At 43.0% G+C, this 17,164-nt stretch overlaps 1 protein-coding gene across 1 annotated transcript in view; it reads left to right on the forward strand.

Moving 5' to 3' along the window:
- Positions 1-17,164, forward strand: part of DRC1 (dynein regulatory complex subunit 1) — a 74,928-nt gene that overhangs the window by 56,547 nt on the left and 1,217 nt on the right. The window contains exons 9-16 of the mRNA XM_004377689.1: positions 2,283-2,417; positions 2,930-3,162; positions 9,487-9,599; positions 11,485-11,574; positions 12,373-12,459; positions 14,563-14,705; positions 16,046-16,189; positions 16,779-16,881. Of these exons, the coding sequence (XP_004377746.1) occupies positions 2,283-2,417; positions 2,930-3,162; positions 9,487-9,599; positions 11,485-11,574; positions 12,373-12,459; positions 14,563-14,705; positions 16,046-16,189; positions 16,779-16,881 (1,048 nt within the window). The remainder of the gene's footprint in view (positions 1-2,282; positions 2,418-2,929; positions 3,163-9,486; positions 9,600-11,484; positions 11,575-12,372; positions 12,460-14,562; positions 14,706-16,045; positions 16,190-16,778; positions 16,882-17,164) is intronic.

A 17,164-nucleotide genomic window follows, 5' to 3' on the forward strand; every position in this document is an offset into this window, starting at 1 on the left:
CACGAGTATCATTTTATGTCCCACAGTCCAGTCCAATCTTTGTCTGAAGAGTTGGCCTCAGAAATTGTTTTAGTTCTGGGCTGATAGAGAATCCAGGGGCCGTGCTTTCCAGGGTTCCTCCAGTCTCAGTCAGACCATTAAGTCTGGTCTTTTTACTAGAATTTGAGTTCTGCACCCCACCCTTCCCCTGCTCACCTCTTTCTTGATGACTACCAACTTCATACCCCTAATCCTACCTAGCCTCTGCTCTTTGTCTGGAACTGCTGACGTAACATTTCAGTTTGGAGAGTCGCTGTCATTTCCAGTGTACAGTTTCTGAAACAGACTGGTCCTCCCTCCCCATTTCCCAGTCATCCAGCTTCACGCCCCTTCATCTTCAACATCCGCTCAGGCACTGAAGACTGGATTTTTGTTGAGCTTCCTTGTGTACCTTCCCAGAACTTTATTACTCCCCTGGAGTTCGTTTTTGTTTTATTAGCTTTGATGATTTGATAACCTCATAGAAAGTTGTTTACTGAATGATATTGATAAAAAAAAACTTTGGGACTGCAACTTAAAGAAATTTTTTTTTTTTTACGGCCATGTATGTAAAGTCTCCTAGAATGCTGTAGTTAAGAAAATGCATTAGATGTTTCTTTTTATCAGAGACTAAGTTAAATATTTTTTTGTATTTTCTTGAGGATGAAAATACAGGTGATAAATGTGTTTTAGGAACCTTCTGATTATTTCAGAATAATGCTTAGGAAAGGGAAATTTTTATTTTTTATAATTTTTAAAATTCAAAATATGTTGGCCTTCAACCTTTCTCTTCCTGTGTAAAGGGGACATTGATATAAGACACCTCTTAGTGGGTTGAAGGTTGAAGTGTGGTTCTGAGTGCAGAAGCTGTGCCTGTCATGGGTATTTCCTGGGATGAATTTCCATGGACAGAGCTCCTATGGCAGTGAGGTGGTGAACTGTGGAGTCCTGGACCCACAGTGCTCCTGGCCAGACTATAACTGCTTCTCACTGTCCTGGAACCTTTGACCATGCCCCTTCCCTGTAAGCTGGGATAAGTTATGTACCTCACTTCTGGGCTCCCTTAGCATCCTGTGTGAAACTCTCCTATTGCACTTTTCTTGTTGTACCGTAATTAATGTTTGTCCTTGTCTGTCATTGGACTGGTAGAGGCTTGTTCTGTTTACGTTTGTATTCAATATTAAAACATGTCCCTGGCACAAAGGAGACATTTCATGTTTAATGAATGAATGAGTGAAGGGGAGTGAATTAATGATTTACTGGACCTGTTAACAGTATCAGCTCCTTGAGGATGGAGAACCCGTGTATCATAGGCTTGTGGTATGCAGTTGTTAGTTTTTTTCCTATTGTTTCAGAAATGAAATGAGCATCTAAGTAATGACAATGAAATATTTGAGATAGATTCTGTAAATATGTGAGATTGGTACTAGATATGGACACTCTGGTTTGGATGTTCTGACTTGCATGTTTGCATTTCCAATACAAATGGTGTGTACTCAATCATACTCTTGAGTAGGAGACAACCTTGTGGTGGGTTTGGGTTTCTGGATTGTTTTAAATGTGCTTAGTTACAGAAGGTCCCTGTCTTAGAAATACCACAAGTGGATGGCTTCAACAAACAGAAGTTTATTCTCTCACATTCCAGTAGGCTAGAAGTCCAGATTCAAAGCATCAGCTCCAGGGGAAGGCTTTCTTTCTCTGTTGGCTCTGGAGGAAGGTCTTTGTCATCCGTCTTTCCTGGTCTAGGAGTTTCTCCGTGCAGGAACCCTGGGTCCAAAGGACGCGCTCTGCTCCCAGCGCTGCTTTCTTGGTGGTATGAGGTAGCCCCTATCTCTCTGCTTGCTTCTCTCTTTTATATCTTAAAAGATATTGGCTTAAGACACTATCTAATCTTGTAGATCTTATCAATATAACTGCCACTAATCCATCTCATTAACATCATAGTGATAGGATTTACAACACATAAAGAAATCACATCATATGACAAAATGATGGACATTCACACAATACTAGGAATCATGGCCTAGCCAAATTGTTACACATTTTTGGCGGACACAATTCAAGCCATAACAGTCTCATTACCTCCTGCTGCCTTTCTTTCTTGATCGCAGCTGGAGCTGTGATTTGGAAAATGTGGGAGCGTTTCCTGCTATTCCACCGATCTGACCCTGGTTTGTTGTAGAGTTGAGTCAGGTGGATGAGAGGAATGTGGATTATACCTTCTATTCAGCTGAAGACTAACTTTTTTTTTTCTTTCAACCCAGACTGCATGATATACTTAACAACCTGAGATCAAGATATACCAAGCAGATAAAGCAGTTTCAGGAGGAGAATCAGTCTCTAACCTCAGACTACAAACGCCTCGTGATGCAATTTAAGGAGCTACAGAGAGCTATGAGGTATTTTAGGAGTTTGGGCCCTAAAATAGAGGTGGTGGGGATCCAGTTTGGTAGCAGCGGTGATCTTGTAGACTTGCTATCACCAGATGGAGCTGGACTGGGGCACTAAATAAACCTGCATGTGTGTTCCTCAGCCCCTTTCCTCACACATCGGCTGGGGCACTATATAATCCTTCATGTGTGTTCCTCAGCCCCTTTCCTCACACATCAGCTGGGGCACTATATAATCCTGCATGTGTGTTCCTTAGCCCCTTTACTCACACATCGTCTGGGGCACTATATAATCCTTCATGTGTGTTCCTAAGCCCCTTTACTCACACATCAGCTGCCTTTTCTTGAGACTTGTTGGGATGACTTCCAGTTTAGTGAAGGTGAGACTCAGTGGCACAGGGATTGGGTGAGGCCCAGGCATCAACACAGCTCTTCCTCATGTTCTTGCCCTACTGTCAATTAAGGAGACCCTGTTCAGTCCCTGGGGTCAGCTGGCCATGCTCAGTGACTCTCCTTCACAGGCATTTTGCTCTTATTGATGATGAGAAGTTTCGGGAGATTTGGCTGATGAATGAAGAGGAAGCAAAGGATCTGATAGGCAGAGCCTTCGATGTAGACAGAATCATCCATACCCATCATCTGGGACTCCCCTGGACAGCACCTGATTTCTGGTTCCTGAAGAATCTAGGGCCTATTTCTCAGCAACCAAAGAAATCTGCCACAGAAATAGTAGAAGAGGTGCTCATGCAAACAGGTAACTAGAACAGGGTCGTAGAACCTTATAGCTGGAGGGGCCCTCTGAGATCTTAGGGTAGGTTATTTCATTTTACAGATAAAGAAACTGATGTCCAGAGAGGGGAAGAGGGCTAATAGCGTGGAAGTCCACTGAGTATGATTGGTTGATATGGTTTTAAGTCTCTTCTAATTTATAGCTTTGCCCTCCATCTTTTTTTTTTCCTTTGTATTTATTTGTTAAAGAAATTGTGTTGTTTATCTGATAGAATTTTCCACAGTCTGAATTTTGTTAATTGCATCCTTGTGGTGGCCTTTAACATGTTTCTGTCTCTCCTCTATTACCTGTAAGCTTGTAGTTAGAGCTAGAGGCTTGTTCAGATTCAGGTTCAATTTATTTTTGGCAAGTACTCTGTTGTATACCTCCATTGGGTGAGCTAATGACGGGCTGTCTCTCTTTTTGTGATGCCAGCAGCCATTGATAATCATTGTCAAAAAAAAAAAAAAAAAAAAACCCGTTGCTGCCAGGTCGATTTCGACTCATAGCAATCCTATAGGATAGAGTAGAACTGTCCCACAGGGCTTCCAAGGCTGTAATCTTTACGGAAGCAGACTACCACATCTCTCTTCCACGGAGCAGCTGGTAGTTTTAAACCACCGACCTTTTGGTTAGCAGCCGAGGGTTTAACCACTGCGCCGCCAGGGGCCCTTAATCATTGTCTAAGATCCATTAATTGCATTAGCGGTTGTAAAATGGTAATATTCTAAATTCTGTCATTACGTGTTCATTTAATAGCTGGAGTATTTCTGCAAAGAGAATCTTCCCCTCATCAGCTATTTGTTACCCTGAGCTACAGTTTGCACAGGACAAGCAGGATAGCTGTTTATCCTTCCTCTATTTTCCAGTTTTAAGAATGATGGAATGCCAGCCGCCTGCTGCCAGCCTGCCCCTGCACTGCATCAGCAAGGGCCAGGCGTGGGCTCTGCACATTCCAGGACAAGCCTCAGTGTGTTGGTGGCTCAAGAGGTGGATGGTTCTCGATGAGCTGGGGTGGGACGGGACCTGGAAGATCAGACTGGAATAAAGGGCTACGTGTGCAAAAGAAAGAGAGAGAGAGGGGGAGGGAAGGAAGAAAGAATAATGGGCTGTGTCTCTAGAATCTTCCGAAGATGACTAATTTTTTAAAAAATATCATTATGAATACATAGATTTAAACAGTTTTTTGCAGTTATCCTTACTGATTCTCACACTGTTCCAGCTTTGGCCAATGGTAGTCTCCTCATGTTTACTTTTTGGTCCTTTCAACCTAATCCCAGTAGTCGTTGATTTCTCCCTTGCTTTCCAGAATGACCAGATGTTCCAGGCTCAGCTTATACTTTCCTGCCCGAAGTCTGGAATCAACCATTTATTTCTCCAAGGAGACTTGGTTTCTTTAAATAGGAAGTGGTATTTTGAAACCACAATCTCGGTGCTGTGGTGCTCGCTGTTTTGGGCTAGTCATTGTTTCTAAGCCTTTTCAGTGGACAGAGCTAGGGTATAGGATTTTTTAAAAAAATAAATAAATAATGAGTTCATACTAATATTGCCTAATCAGCAGGATGCCAGGATTTTTTACTTAACCTCATCAGCATATGCTCTTTCTCCCAACTTGAAAATCTTGGTACTCAATGACTCCAAAATAGTTACTTTTATGCTTTTCCCATAATACCGCAGAACAGTCTCAGAATAAAATATCAACCCCACCACCAACAAATGATTGTTAAAAATAATTTAAACATTTTGGTACTTCTTTTTGTTTTTAGGATAATACCCCACTAGTAATGCACAGATTACTGTATTTAAAGCCACTTGGAATAGTTTCTATGTGGTTATGTCACAGACTAGATATACATTTAGGTTTTTTTGTTTCATTTTACTTTTGATTGTGAGGGATGGCTTTGTTACAGTTTAGTTTTATAATTATGTAAAATATTTACATATTTCCAGAGGTATATTCAAAGTAGTCTAGCTTTTATCTTCTCCACCCTCTCTACCCTATTTCATCCCTCCTTTCTAAGTAACTATTAAAAAATACAGTTTATCCTTCCATTACTTTTAAAATTATATATATATATGTATATCCATATTGACCCATTTTTTAGGTAAACAAAAGGATATACTGTATACACTTTTATCCAAGTTGCTTTTTTCACTTAACAATATATCCTGGAGACCATTCTATAATAGTAAAAAGAAAATATTATATATAGTAAAATAAAAGAAATATTCTTTATTCCTTTTTTACATGGAACTCCATTGTGTGACAGTGTCAATTTATTTTTTAATTTATTTATTGTTTCTTCATCATTTATTCTGTTGCTGGACATTTGTGATGTTTTTTGTTGTTTGTTTTTGCTGTTATAGATAGTGCTGTAATAAATAGCTTTGTGTATTTGTCTTTTCATATTTTTGCTAGTTAATGGTTGGGTTGGATCCCTTGAAGGGAGACTGTTGAATTAAAGGGTAAATGCTTACATAATTTTGCTGGATATTGCTCCATAGCGGTGGTACTATTTTACATTCCCACCAGAAATGTGATATCTTGTACTTTTCAAATGTATTGTCTCATTTACCTTTTGAATAACCAGTAAAACCTGGGGTAGCACAATGATTTTTATTCCCATTTTCAGATAATATAAAACATTTAAATTTTTTAAATTTTAACTAAAAATGTTTTGGCTCTTGCTGTAAGCTATCAGTTCTCGCTGATAATATTCTTTGGTGAGGCAGCCACCCCCCCTTTTAAAAATTTTTAATAATATGTTTTATTTAACCCACTGTATCCAAAGTATTGTCATTTCAGCATGTGATCAATATTTAAAAATTATTAATGAGATATTTACTTTCTTGTTTTTTTTTGTAATAAGATTTTGCAATCCCGTATGCTTTCTGCACTGTGGCACGTCTCACTTCAAACTGGCCACATTTCAAGTGCTCAGTAGCCACATGTGACTGGAGACTGCTGTATTAGAAGCTCAGACCAAAGGTGTATGTATTTTGGCAAAATCCTTGCTTCTCTAAGCCTCTATCTCCTTATCTGTGAAATGGAGAATAACATACACCTCTCAGAGTTGTCGTTAGGGTTAAATGAGATGAGGTATTTAAGTTGCCTAACCCAATGCCTAGAGTGCTGGTGGCGGAGTGGTAAAGAGTTCGGCTGCTAACAAAAAGGTCAGCAGTTTAAATCCATGAGCCACTCCTTGGAACTCTGTGGGGACAGTTCTACTCTGTCCTGTAGGGTCGCTATGAGTCAGAATTGACTAGACGGCAACGGGTTTAGCCCAATACCTGGTACACAGAAATTACTCAAAAAGTTCTAGCTGTTGTTCTTAACATTTATTAATCATAGTACCGTTGCCACCTTTGTTGTTGTTGTTATTTTGACTCATAGCTACCCCCATGTGACAGAGTAGAACTATCTCATAAGGTTTTCTTGGCTGTAGTCTTCACAGAAGCAGATCAACAGATCTTTCTCCTGCAGAGCTGGTGGGTGGGTTCGAATGTCAACCTTTCGATTAGTAACCGAACGCTTAACCATTTGTTTCACCAGGGCTCCTTTTGCCACCTTAAATTTTACCCTTGACATAAATGCAGTTTTAGAGGAAATAAGCTATATTTGTCATTGCAATTTGAAATTTATTATCTGGTATAAACAAGATGAGACGAAAAAGCAATTCAGATTAGAATAATCCTTTGGAAAAATTTTGTTGATATTCTTTCAAAATATTTACTTTATAGGGGATCTATCTCATGGGAAAAGGCCAAGAGAATGAACATTTAACTTTAATTAAGTAGAGCACTGTAGCATGGCAAAACAGTGAAATAAAGCTTTTCATTAGATTGTTATTATTTGGAATTTTTTGCTTTTTTAAAAAATAAAACAGACCCTCACCCCCTTAAGTGTTTAGAGGTATACATACGTACCCTCTTGTCAAAGCCAAGTGGACCAACTGGAAATGGTTGTATTTGTAAGTTCATATGCTTTTTTTTTTTTTTTTGTAAACTTGACTTTGAGTGAGATCACACGCGAAAAGAAGAGTGATAGAGATTTAGAAGATGTTTCAACTGAAATAAAACTGGAATTCTTTCTAATCCCCTAATTGTTTCTCTTATCCTCTCAGGGTAAGCTTTGGTCCTGACTTCAAGAATTTCGGAACATGATATGCAAGGCCCACTGCTCTTAGGGTAAAACCAAGAATCTCAACATGACCTTACAAGGCCCAGCACGCTCTTGTCCCTTTCCAGCCTCACCTCTTGAAACCCCACCTCAGCCATTATACTTCAGTACCCAGACCTTCTTTAGTTCCTTGAAAGTGGTTTTCCCTGGGCTTTCCTTCCGCCTGTTGTGTTCTACATTTTTGGAGAGCCAATTCCTACTCATTCTTTCATCCCTGCTCAAAAGGTTTTTCCCGTTTCCCCTCAGGGAAGCCTTCCCCATCATCCCAAACTAGATTAACTTCATGCCTCGTCACTTCCCTTAACCAGCCTACTGTAGACACATCAGTGACACTGTACTTTCCCTTTGCTTTGTAGCACTCATCAAAATTTAATTATTTGTGTGATAGTTTATATGCAATTTGTCTTTCTCACTAAACTCTAAGCCCATATGACTAGCGTATGTTGAAAAAACCAAATGTTCAGAGAGAAAAGTATGTTTATTGTCCTTGGGCCTTCGTTTCCCAAATCATTTTAACTGTATAGATAGAGGAGATGATTTTTTAAAATACACTTTGCAGATGGAGTCGATGATCTCCCTTCAGCTCTAATATTCTGTGAACACACTTATAGTTGAGGTGATCAGGGAAACAGTAAAGTTTAATATGAATCTGAAAGAATCAGCAGTGTATTCCAGATGGAGGAAATGGCATGGAAAATGCATATGTTTGTGTAGTATTAAAAATACCAGATTGGCTGAACTAGGAATTTATATAGATGTGTGAGGGGAGATAAGGCTGTAAAACTTAAATCCAAGTTACAGAAGGCTAAAGACTTTGGATTTGATCTTGTAGTCAAGGACCATGATCAGAATTGTGATAGAAAGAGTACTATGGAAGAAGAGTTGCAAAGGTTGTGATAATCTAGTTTCTATATGATATATAAAGTTTCTGAATTAGCGTGCTGTCCGTAGAAATAACAAAGAAAGGATGAAAAGTAATGTGTAAGTAATGTTGTAAGTAATGAATTCACCAAACTTACTGGTAGAGGGAGAGCGAAAGATCAAAAGGAATGTTGACATTTTGAAATGAGTTAATAGGATTATGGAGGAATAGCTGGGGGGAAGACCCCTGATGAGATGTATTGACACAGTGGCTGGAACAGTGGGCTCAAGCATAGCAACAATTGTGAGGATGGTGCAGGACAGGGCAGCGTTTCCTTCTGTTGTACATAGGGTCGCTGTGAGTCAGAATGAACTCAACGGCACCTAACAACACTCACAGCTGTTGCGGAGGGCATTATTTTAGTTTTGGAGATGGTAATTATCCAGATAGATGTGCCTAACAAATACTTAGAGTATTTGAATAGAGCCTGAAAGGTCAGGTTATGTCAGGTCAGCTTTATATACAGATATAAAGACTCAGAATCATGTCCCATTAGATGAAGTCTTTCTTATATATCTTAACACTCTCAAGTTCTATCCTTGGCCATAGTCATTCATTTCTCTCTCTCTATACTCTGTCCAGGAACCCCGGTGGTGCAGTGGTTAAAGTGGAAGAAAGATGTGGCAGTCTGCTTCCGTAGAGATTACAGCCTTAGAAGCCCTATGAGGCAGTTCTAGTCTGTCCTATAGGGTCACTATGAATTGCAATCAACTTGAAGGCAGTGGGTTTGGTTTTTTTTGGGGTATATGCTATCTAGTGAGTTTTATTTACTCTTCAAGTCTGAACTTCTGCCCCCTTTTAGTTGGCTGCATGTAGTCTACTGCAGGTTTAGAAAGCAGATAGTAAACCTGCTAGATTGTCTGTAAAGTACAATAAGCAGGCTCACACTCTCCCTCCCACTTCCTACTTCATGGCTGGATTTTGAGTATGATGTTTCCAGGAGATGAAATTTGGAGAAGTGAGGAAGTATAGGCTGGCTGAGAAGGACAGAGTTCTCAAGATAGAGTGTTTTATGCCCCTGGCCCGCAGCCCCCTTTTCCCCACATAACAGACTTTCTTCAGCATAAAGAGACAGTGATATTACCTCAAACAGCTTTTTAAGAGGTAATTTTTCTGAAGGAAAGCCATTTGACTGTTGGTCAAAGTCAGCAAGGCCAAGAAATTATCTTCTTTTTCCTTTCTCTCTCTTCTCTCTATCCCTCTGCAGAAGAGGAGGGATCAGAAGAGACCATGTCAGAGCTAGAGTCTTACCTGGACCTGCCAAAGCAAGTTTCAGCAAAAACTACCAGAAAGATCCTGATGCTCCTTTGTGATGAGTCGGTGAGATTGGCTTCCCAAGCTGGGTCCCAGGGCTGCGGCAGACAGACTCTTTTTTTCTTTTTTAAATTGTGCTTTAGGTGAAAGTTTACAGCTCAAGTTAATTTCTCAAACAAAAATTTATACACACATTGTTATGTGACATTAGTTGCAATCCCCACAATGTGACAGCACACTCCCCCTTTCCACCCCAGGTTCCTTGTGTCCATTCAACCCATTCCTGTCCCTTCCTGCCTTCTCATCCTGCCTCCAGACAGGAGCCGCCCATTTGGTCCTGTGTATCTGATTGAACTAAGAGGCACACTCCTCGCATGCATTAGTTTTTGTTTTATAGTCTTGTCTAATCTTTGTCTGAAGAGTGGGCTTCAGGATGGTTTCAGTTCTGGTTTAACAGAGCATCCGGGGGCCATAGTTTTGGGGGTTCCTCTAGTCTCAAGGCAGAGAGACTCTTGTAGGGTAGCCTTGCCTCCAGAGAAGCAGACTTTCTGCTGAGGCATCTGCGTGTGCTACTTCCGTGTACTCTGGCCAGGCCACATGTGGCCTGGAGTCAGGAGTGGACCAGCTTTCCACTGGCCAAGCCCTAAGGATCAGAGCTGGGAACAGCCCCTGGACTACGCAGGAAGTTCACAGAGAGACGGTGGCTTAGAACTGGCCCATCTGGCAAATGGCTCTTCCCTTAGTGGGTCAGGAAGTGGCAGTGCAGGCAGGCTGACAGGCCCATTAACTTAAAATATCGCTTGTTCTGAGGTAAAAGGGGCACCCACCTCCCCACCTCTAAGTAATGTGGCCACAACTGACCAGTGGCCTTTCTCTAGGAGCTTGGTTTGAGCTTATGCTGCATATGTTAGGCTTTGGACATCTGGACTGTGTATTAGCAAAAACAATCAGACTTTGAGTCAAGGCTGCATTGGAGCTGGTTCAGCTGGAAGTCAGGTTATTACCAAACATGCTCTGTGTTTATTTAGATTTTACAGTTCTGGTGGTGCAGTGGTTAAGCACTCGGCTGCTAACCGAAAGGTCAGCAGTTCGAACCCACCAGGCACTCTGTGGGAGGAAAGACCTGGCGATCTGCTCCCGTAAAGAGTACAGCCTAGGAAACCCTATAGGGACAGTTCTACTCTGTCATCTAGGGTCACTATGAGTCAGAATGGACTCAATGGCACAGCACACAACAACAACAAGGTGGGTGGATGAGGTAGAGCAAGGATCAGCAGCCTCCAGTCTACTTGGGACAGTAGGGACAGTTTTCTTTGGCGCTAGGGCTGACTGCCCCTTCTCCAACCACAGAGGGCATTTCCTGAAGGGGTGAACCGGGAGATCCTCCTCTTTTTATTTGCAGCCTTGCAGCCAGTGGCCACCTCTCCACGGAGCCTTCCCTTAGACTTTCCTAGTTCAGTGTGGGCACTCAAGTTTCTCACCTACCTTCCTCCCCTCCACTTCCTGTGTGCTGTGTTCTGATGTGGCATGTTCATCTCCCTCCATGCCTTCCTCTCTCCAGCTCAGTGCCTACTGCTGTGTTCTAATAGACATGTGGGGATTAGAACTTGAGTGAAGTGACACTGGGCAGATGGGAATCTGTGACTGAATCAGGTTTGGACTGCTATGGGGAACGCAGGTATTTGTCCAATGGCTTATGGTAAGTTAGCACTCTTTTGAGGTGGGTGCAGACTAAATCCATGATGAGGATTGGCTTTGTCCCTGGCCTTGCTCCCTAGAATGGCTCTTAGGCATCCCAGCAAGGTCTTCTCTGGAGACCCTGCTGCTCCAAGTCTCATGCCTGGAGGCTCTGCTCCGTGGAATTGCCCCTGGATGGTTATGCAGAGGAAGCTTGCAGATCCTAGCACTGGTTTCTGAAACCTGTATCTCACTGCTTCTTCCTTTTCCTCAGGGTTTTCTGATTGAGAGCAAGCTGCTGAGCCTTCTCCTCCCCCTGGAGAAGAGCGAGTGCTATCTGCTGAGGTTGGACGCCATCTTCTCAGTGAGTTTCCCTGGCTCTGAGTGGACCCGGGGTGGGGTGAAGCCTGGGGTGGATTCACAAGCAAGTAAGGTACACATGGGCTTACATTAAGCAAGGTACACACAGGCTTACTTGTGTTTATTCACTAATCTGCAGTGCACAATTTCACATGGGTTTCACCACATCAAAGCAAAACAGGTGAAGTTGTGCACTGTATATTAGTACGTAAGCACAAGTAAGCCCGTACGTACCTTGCTTACTGGGTAATCAATCCTTCACCAAAGCCTGCCTCAGCCCGAGAGAGCTCTTACGTTTTTCTGACATTGCCTCAGCCCTGGAGTAGACAGGGGTTTTCTGGGGCTTCCCTGGGCTCAGCATGATATCCTTCTCTTTATTTACAATCCAAGCAACAAATTGGCCTCAGCACTGTTTACGTATCCCCCATCAGTGACCTTCCTCTGCTAGCTTTTGTATCTCATAGCCCAGCTTTTTGTGGGTTCTCCCTTGCACCTCCAAACTCAGCTCTGTGTTTAGACCCCTGTTAGCATTTATTTTCAAACCCCCCACATCTGAATGGAGCTGTTCCTGACTATGTCAGCACTGTTTCTCTCTCTCTGTCTAATGCGTTGATGTCCCTGTTTCACTGCAGTTTTCCAGTGCTGCATGCCCTCTGCTCTGGGCCAGACACCCGGGATGCAGAGGAAACAAGCCAAGCTTCTGGCTTTTAGGGGCTGAGGGTCTGTGTAACTCCCCAAGCCTGTGAACTCGCTCTCTTTTCTCTGATGGCGTGTTTTGAGCAGCCATCCCATTTTTCCCCAGGCCCTTGGAATTGAAAGTGAGGATGACTTGTATAAACTGGTGAACTTCTTCCTCAAATACCGAGCTCATCATTTACCCTCTAGCCAGGTAAGGTGTGGTGCTGTATACCATTTTGCAGCTTTAAATTTTTTAACCATGTGTATAAAACCCCTGTGGAGCAGTTCTACTCTGAAACACATGAGGTGGCCATGAATCAGAATCAAGTCAACAGCAACTGATTCAGTTTTGTTTAGTTTATGTATTATCAATTCAAAAATATAAATAAATAAAATGTTAAATAAGGAAAAAGAAAAAAAGAATTTCCAATTCTCCTGGAAGCCCCCAGAGGGCATTGCTGCCGTTGAATAATACCTCAGGAGACGTAGTGGGGAGTTTATGTCAGGGATAGCTAAAGTAGCATTTCCCTTATTGTTATAATTTTCTTCAATTTGCAAGTGGAAGAATGGCTAGAGATGAGGTGTTGTTCTTATGCTATGGCCCAATCAATCTTTTCCTGGGTATTCCCTCAGAGCCAGGCCTCAGCCACTGTGAGACCGGGCCACCAACTTCTGAATAGTTTGATCCTTAACACTTTCTGGAAAGCGGGGCCCGTTTGTAATACCTATCCCGAATGTAATTGATTTCACTAGGAGAATCAAATATCAGCTATTCGGATAAATGAAGCTATCATATTAAAAATTATTTTGAATTTTAAAAATGGTATTATTTGCCAGCCCCAGTGTGAGTATCCTGATATACCTCCAAAAACAGTTGGCTAGCTGAGTGGGCAAAACTCAGAAGTCAGAAAAGGGTTGGGGCGGGGGGAGATAATTTGACTACATTAAAAAAATTCTACAAGGCAAAAATGAGTATAAGCAAAGTTAAAAGATAGGTGACGTGCTGGGGAAAAATTTCAACTCATATCACAGTTAAGGGTTAATTTCCTCAATATATAAAGAACTCCTATAAACTAATAAGAAAAAGACCAACAACTCAATGAATAGGCAAGGGATCTGAGCAAACAGCTCATAGAAGAGGCAATACAAATAACTTTTAAACATAAGAAAAGATAATCAAACTTACTTGTAACAAGAGAAATGCAAATTAAAACTGCCCCGAATTCCATTTTTCACCTCTCAGGTTGGCCAAAATCTAAAAGCTTGATAACACGTAGTGATGGCTGAGGTGTGAGAAGCAGGCACTTTCATGGTTGCTGGTGGGAGTGTAAATTGTTGTAACCTCCATGGAGGGCAGTTTGGCCGTATCAGTTACAAATTACAAAATCATATGCATTTTACCCAGCAATTCCTCTTATGGGATTTTAGTCTGTGGATACATCCCAATACATTTGAAATGATGTGTTTATTGTAGATTATTCAGTGCAGCATTGTTTGAAATGGCAGAAAATTGGAAACAACCTAAATGTCCATCATTAAGGAACTAATTAAATAATATATGGTACATATATACAATCGAATACTATGCAACCATTATTAAAAAAAGATGTTTTTTATGTGTTTGTATGGGAAAATATCTAAGGCTTACTGGTATGTGAAAAATAAACAAAGTTCAGGACTATATATATAATATGGTATCATGTTTGTAAAAAAGGGAAGGAAAAGTATGTATGTGTATAAATATGTGTGTGTATGTATTTGTTTTTATATCCATATGTACAAGCAATGTGTGCATGTGTATGTATTTACGCACATATATGTAATATTTCTTTGAAGGATACGTAAGAAACTGGTAACAATGGTTTGCCTGTGGGAGGTAAACTGAAGGAACTGTGGGACTGGAGTAGGAGGGAGGCTTTTCAAATATAAATATTAAAATAAAATGTAATTTGCATTGTGATTCAAGAAGATATTTATAATAAGTAAGGTTTATGAATCTCAGTAAAACGAATACCTGTGAGTCCAGATTGAGAAACAGCGTCACCATCGTTTTGGAGCCCCCTACCTGCCTCTCCCTGGTCCACTCTCCTTCTTTTCCACTTTCTCCTCTATTTCCACCATTTCTTTCCTCTGTCAGTGTCTCCCTTTGTATCTGTAGGCAAGCTTTTTCAATTTTCTTCTCTTACTGTCTTTCTTCATACTCCCATGCTATGTATGCCCAACCCATAGTTACCTTGGCATCTTTCCCCAGATCACCCCCTGGAATCTCTGTACCCCTCTACAGGAACGGTCAAGTGTGATGGTAGCACCGGAGTCAGTAGAGAAGTTACCCATTGAGGCAGGAAAGGAGAAGCTTTCACAGGCGGAGCAGGAGGTCCCATCTTCTCCCAGACTCATCCACCCCAATGATGTCCTCAAGGCTCTGGAGGCCTTCGTCATGGGTCTGAACAAGCCCAGGTAGGCTGTGGCACTGAGGGCTTGCTGAGAACTGGGGAGCTGGATGAGGAGCCAAGCAGACACCAGCGAGCAAAGAGGCTGCTGAGCAGGAGCCCGGACAGGGAGGGGGTGGGTGGGGGGAGTGGTTAGCGAGGAAATGGATATTGGAAAGGAGGGATAGGGGAGTTCCTGAGTGTATTAGTGAGTGTAGTAGTGATTTGTGTTCTTTCATTTGTCATTCATTCATTAAACAAACATTTGTTGAGGTCTGCCATGTGCAGACTCTCGGGAAAATATCTTGTGATGGGGACAGCGGTAAGTGCACGCACAAGGTACAGAGTTGCTCAGAGGAGGATGTGGTTAACTCCACTTGGCATGCTGGAGAGGGCTTTAGAAGGAGATGCTTTTTGCTGGGTGGATAGAATAGGGAGAGGGCATTTCAGGACGTTACAGCAGGGAAAGAGAGTCATGACAGAGCAGTGTGCATGCAGACCAAGCATCTGGGTGGTGGGGCCGGTGGCAGGGGAGCCAGGCCAGACCTTGGGGAGCCTTGCCCGCTGTGCCACAGAGCGTGGTCTTCACCTGTTAGCTGACTGGAAGCCAGGAAATGGTTTTAAGCGATGGGGGCGTGGTGATTGGACTTGCAGTTTAGAAAAGTCACTTTGGCACAGGGAGGGGGTGATGCCGGAGACAGGGAAAGCAGTTGGGGGGGTTCCTCCAGTTGGGAGGCAGTAATTTCGCAGATTAAGACCATCATAGAAGGGATGGAAGGGAGATGACAAATTTTAAGAGCTATTTTGGATGTACTGGTGAAAGAAATGGGGTGTAGTAATGAGCTGTAAGGAACCCTGGTGGCACAGTGGTTAAAGTGCTCGACTGCTAAGCAAAAGGTCGGCAGTTTGAACCCACCAGCTGCTCTGCAGGAGAAAGACATAACAGTTTGCTTCCGTAAAGATTTACAGCCTTGGAAGCTCTATGGGGCAGTTTCCATAGGGAACTCTATCCTAGAGGGTCACTGTGAGTTGGAATCCACTCGAGGGCGATGGGTGGGCTTAATGAGCTGTAGAGCCATTGAAGTAAAATGATTAAAAGAAAGAGGGGGTGGAAGAAACTCCAGTGATGCTTTCACAGAGCTGACCCAGAATCCCCACCAAAAATCAGGAAAATTGATGATAAGCATGTTTAGTTTCTGAGAATCTTCCATGATCTGGTGAACTCTACAGCTGAGTGGGAAGGTAATGGGTGAAAAGGCAGTAATGTGAATGCAGGCCATGCCTTTGTGAGGATAGGGGCCTGACTGGCACTGCTGAGTGCCTGGGTGTGCCAGATGGAGATGATGGTACCAGTGCTTTTGCCCTCAGGGACCCTCGAACGCCACTGAAGAAGCAGAAGGATGTGCGAGATGACTCAAAGGACTCTGAGTACTGGAAGGCCCTCACCACCGTTATCCCTCCCGCCAAGGAGAACGTCTGGGACGCTCTGTACACAGCCTTGGAGAAGTACCAGTGAGTGTTTATGTCATGAGGTTCCTGGGTGGCACAAATGGTTTGTGCTCCAGTACTAACCTAAAGGTTGGTGGCTCGAACCCATCCAGCAGTACTGTGGAAGAAAGGCCTGGCAATCTGCTTCTGGAAAGATTACAGCCAAGAAAACCCTATGGAGCAGTTCTACTCTGTAACACATGGGATTGCCATGAGTCAGAATTGACTCCACGGCAGTGGGTTAGGTTTTTTTTGTTTGCTTGTGTATATCATGGACCAGGCGAAAGGGGTGCCAGGCAGGTAGGAGGGGGAAGGATCCTTCTTGGAGCAGCCACATTTGCCTGCTTATGTGAGATCTTGGAGAGGAAAGCTGCCTTTGGCTGGGAGGGCAAGTCCTGTCGGGGCAGTGTGGGTGGTGGCCCCGGCGCTGCCACTCTGTTCTGTCAGGGAGGGCTGCTCTGGTGGCTGAGTGATAAGAGAAGCTTCTAGGAGCAATGTGAGCTTCTGGGGTCCTCCTCCACCTCCAACCAGAACAGAAACATGGAGATCCTGGCCCCTACAAGGTATAGGATGGAGGATTCAGCGGGCCTCTAACTTGTTTTTCTGCTCAAAGCCTCATCCTGACCGAGAGGGCCAGGCTGCTGCTAGAAAACGACTCTCTGGAGCAGCAGAACACGGAGCTCCAGATGCTGCTGCAGCAATATCTAGATTCCAAGGTGGGTGCACAGACCTTCCGAGGAGGCTGGGCAGGCAGGGGTGGGGGGCTGGAGCTGACGGTGGGAAATGAGGAACCCCTCTCCTACCAGCTTGGTAAAGTAGAGGGACAATGAAAAATAGGAAGACGCTCAACGAGATAGATTGACACAGTGGCTGCAACAACGGGCTCAAGCATAACAATGATTGTGAGGATGGTGCAGGACTGCGCAGTGTTTCATTCTGTTGTACACAGCGTGGCTATGAGTCGGAACCGACTCGACGGCACCTAACAACAACAACAAC

This window comes from Trichechus manatus, unplaced genomic scaffold, assembly GCF_000243295.1.
Source record: "Trichechus manatus latirostris isolate Lorelei unplaced genomic scaffold, TriManLat1.0 scaffold00052, whole genome shotgun sequence".
In the NCBI taxonomy this organism is placed as follows: domain Eukaryota; kingdom Metazoa; phylum Chordata; class Mammalia; order Sirenia; family Trichechidae; genus Trichechus; species Trichechus manatus.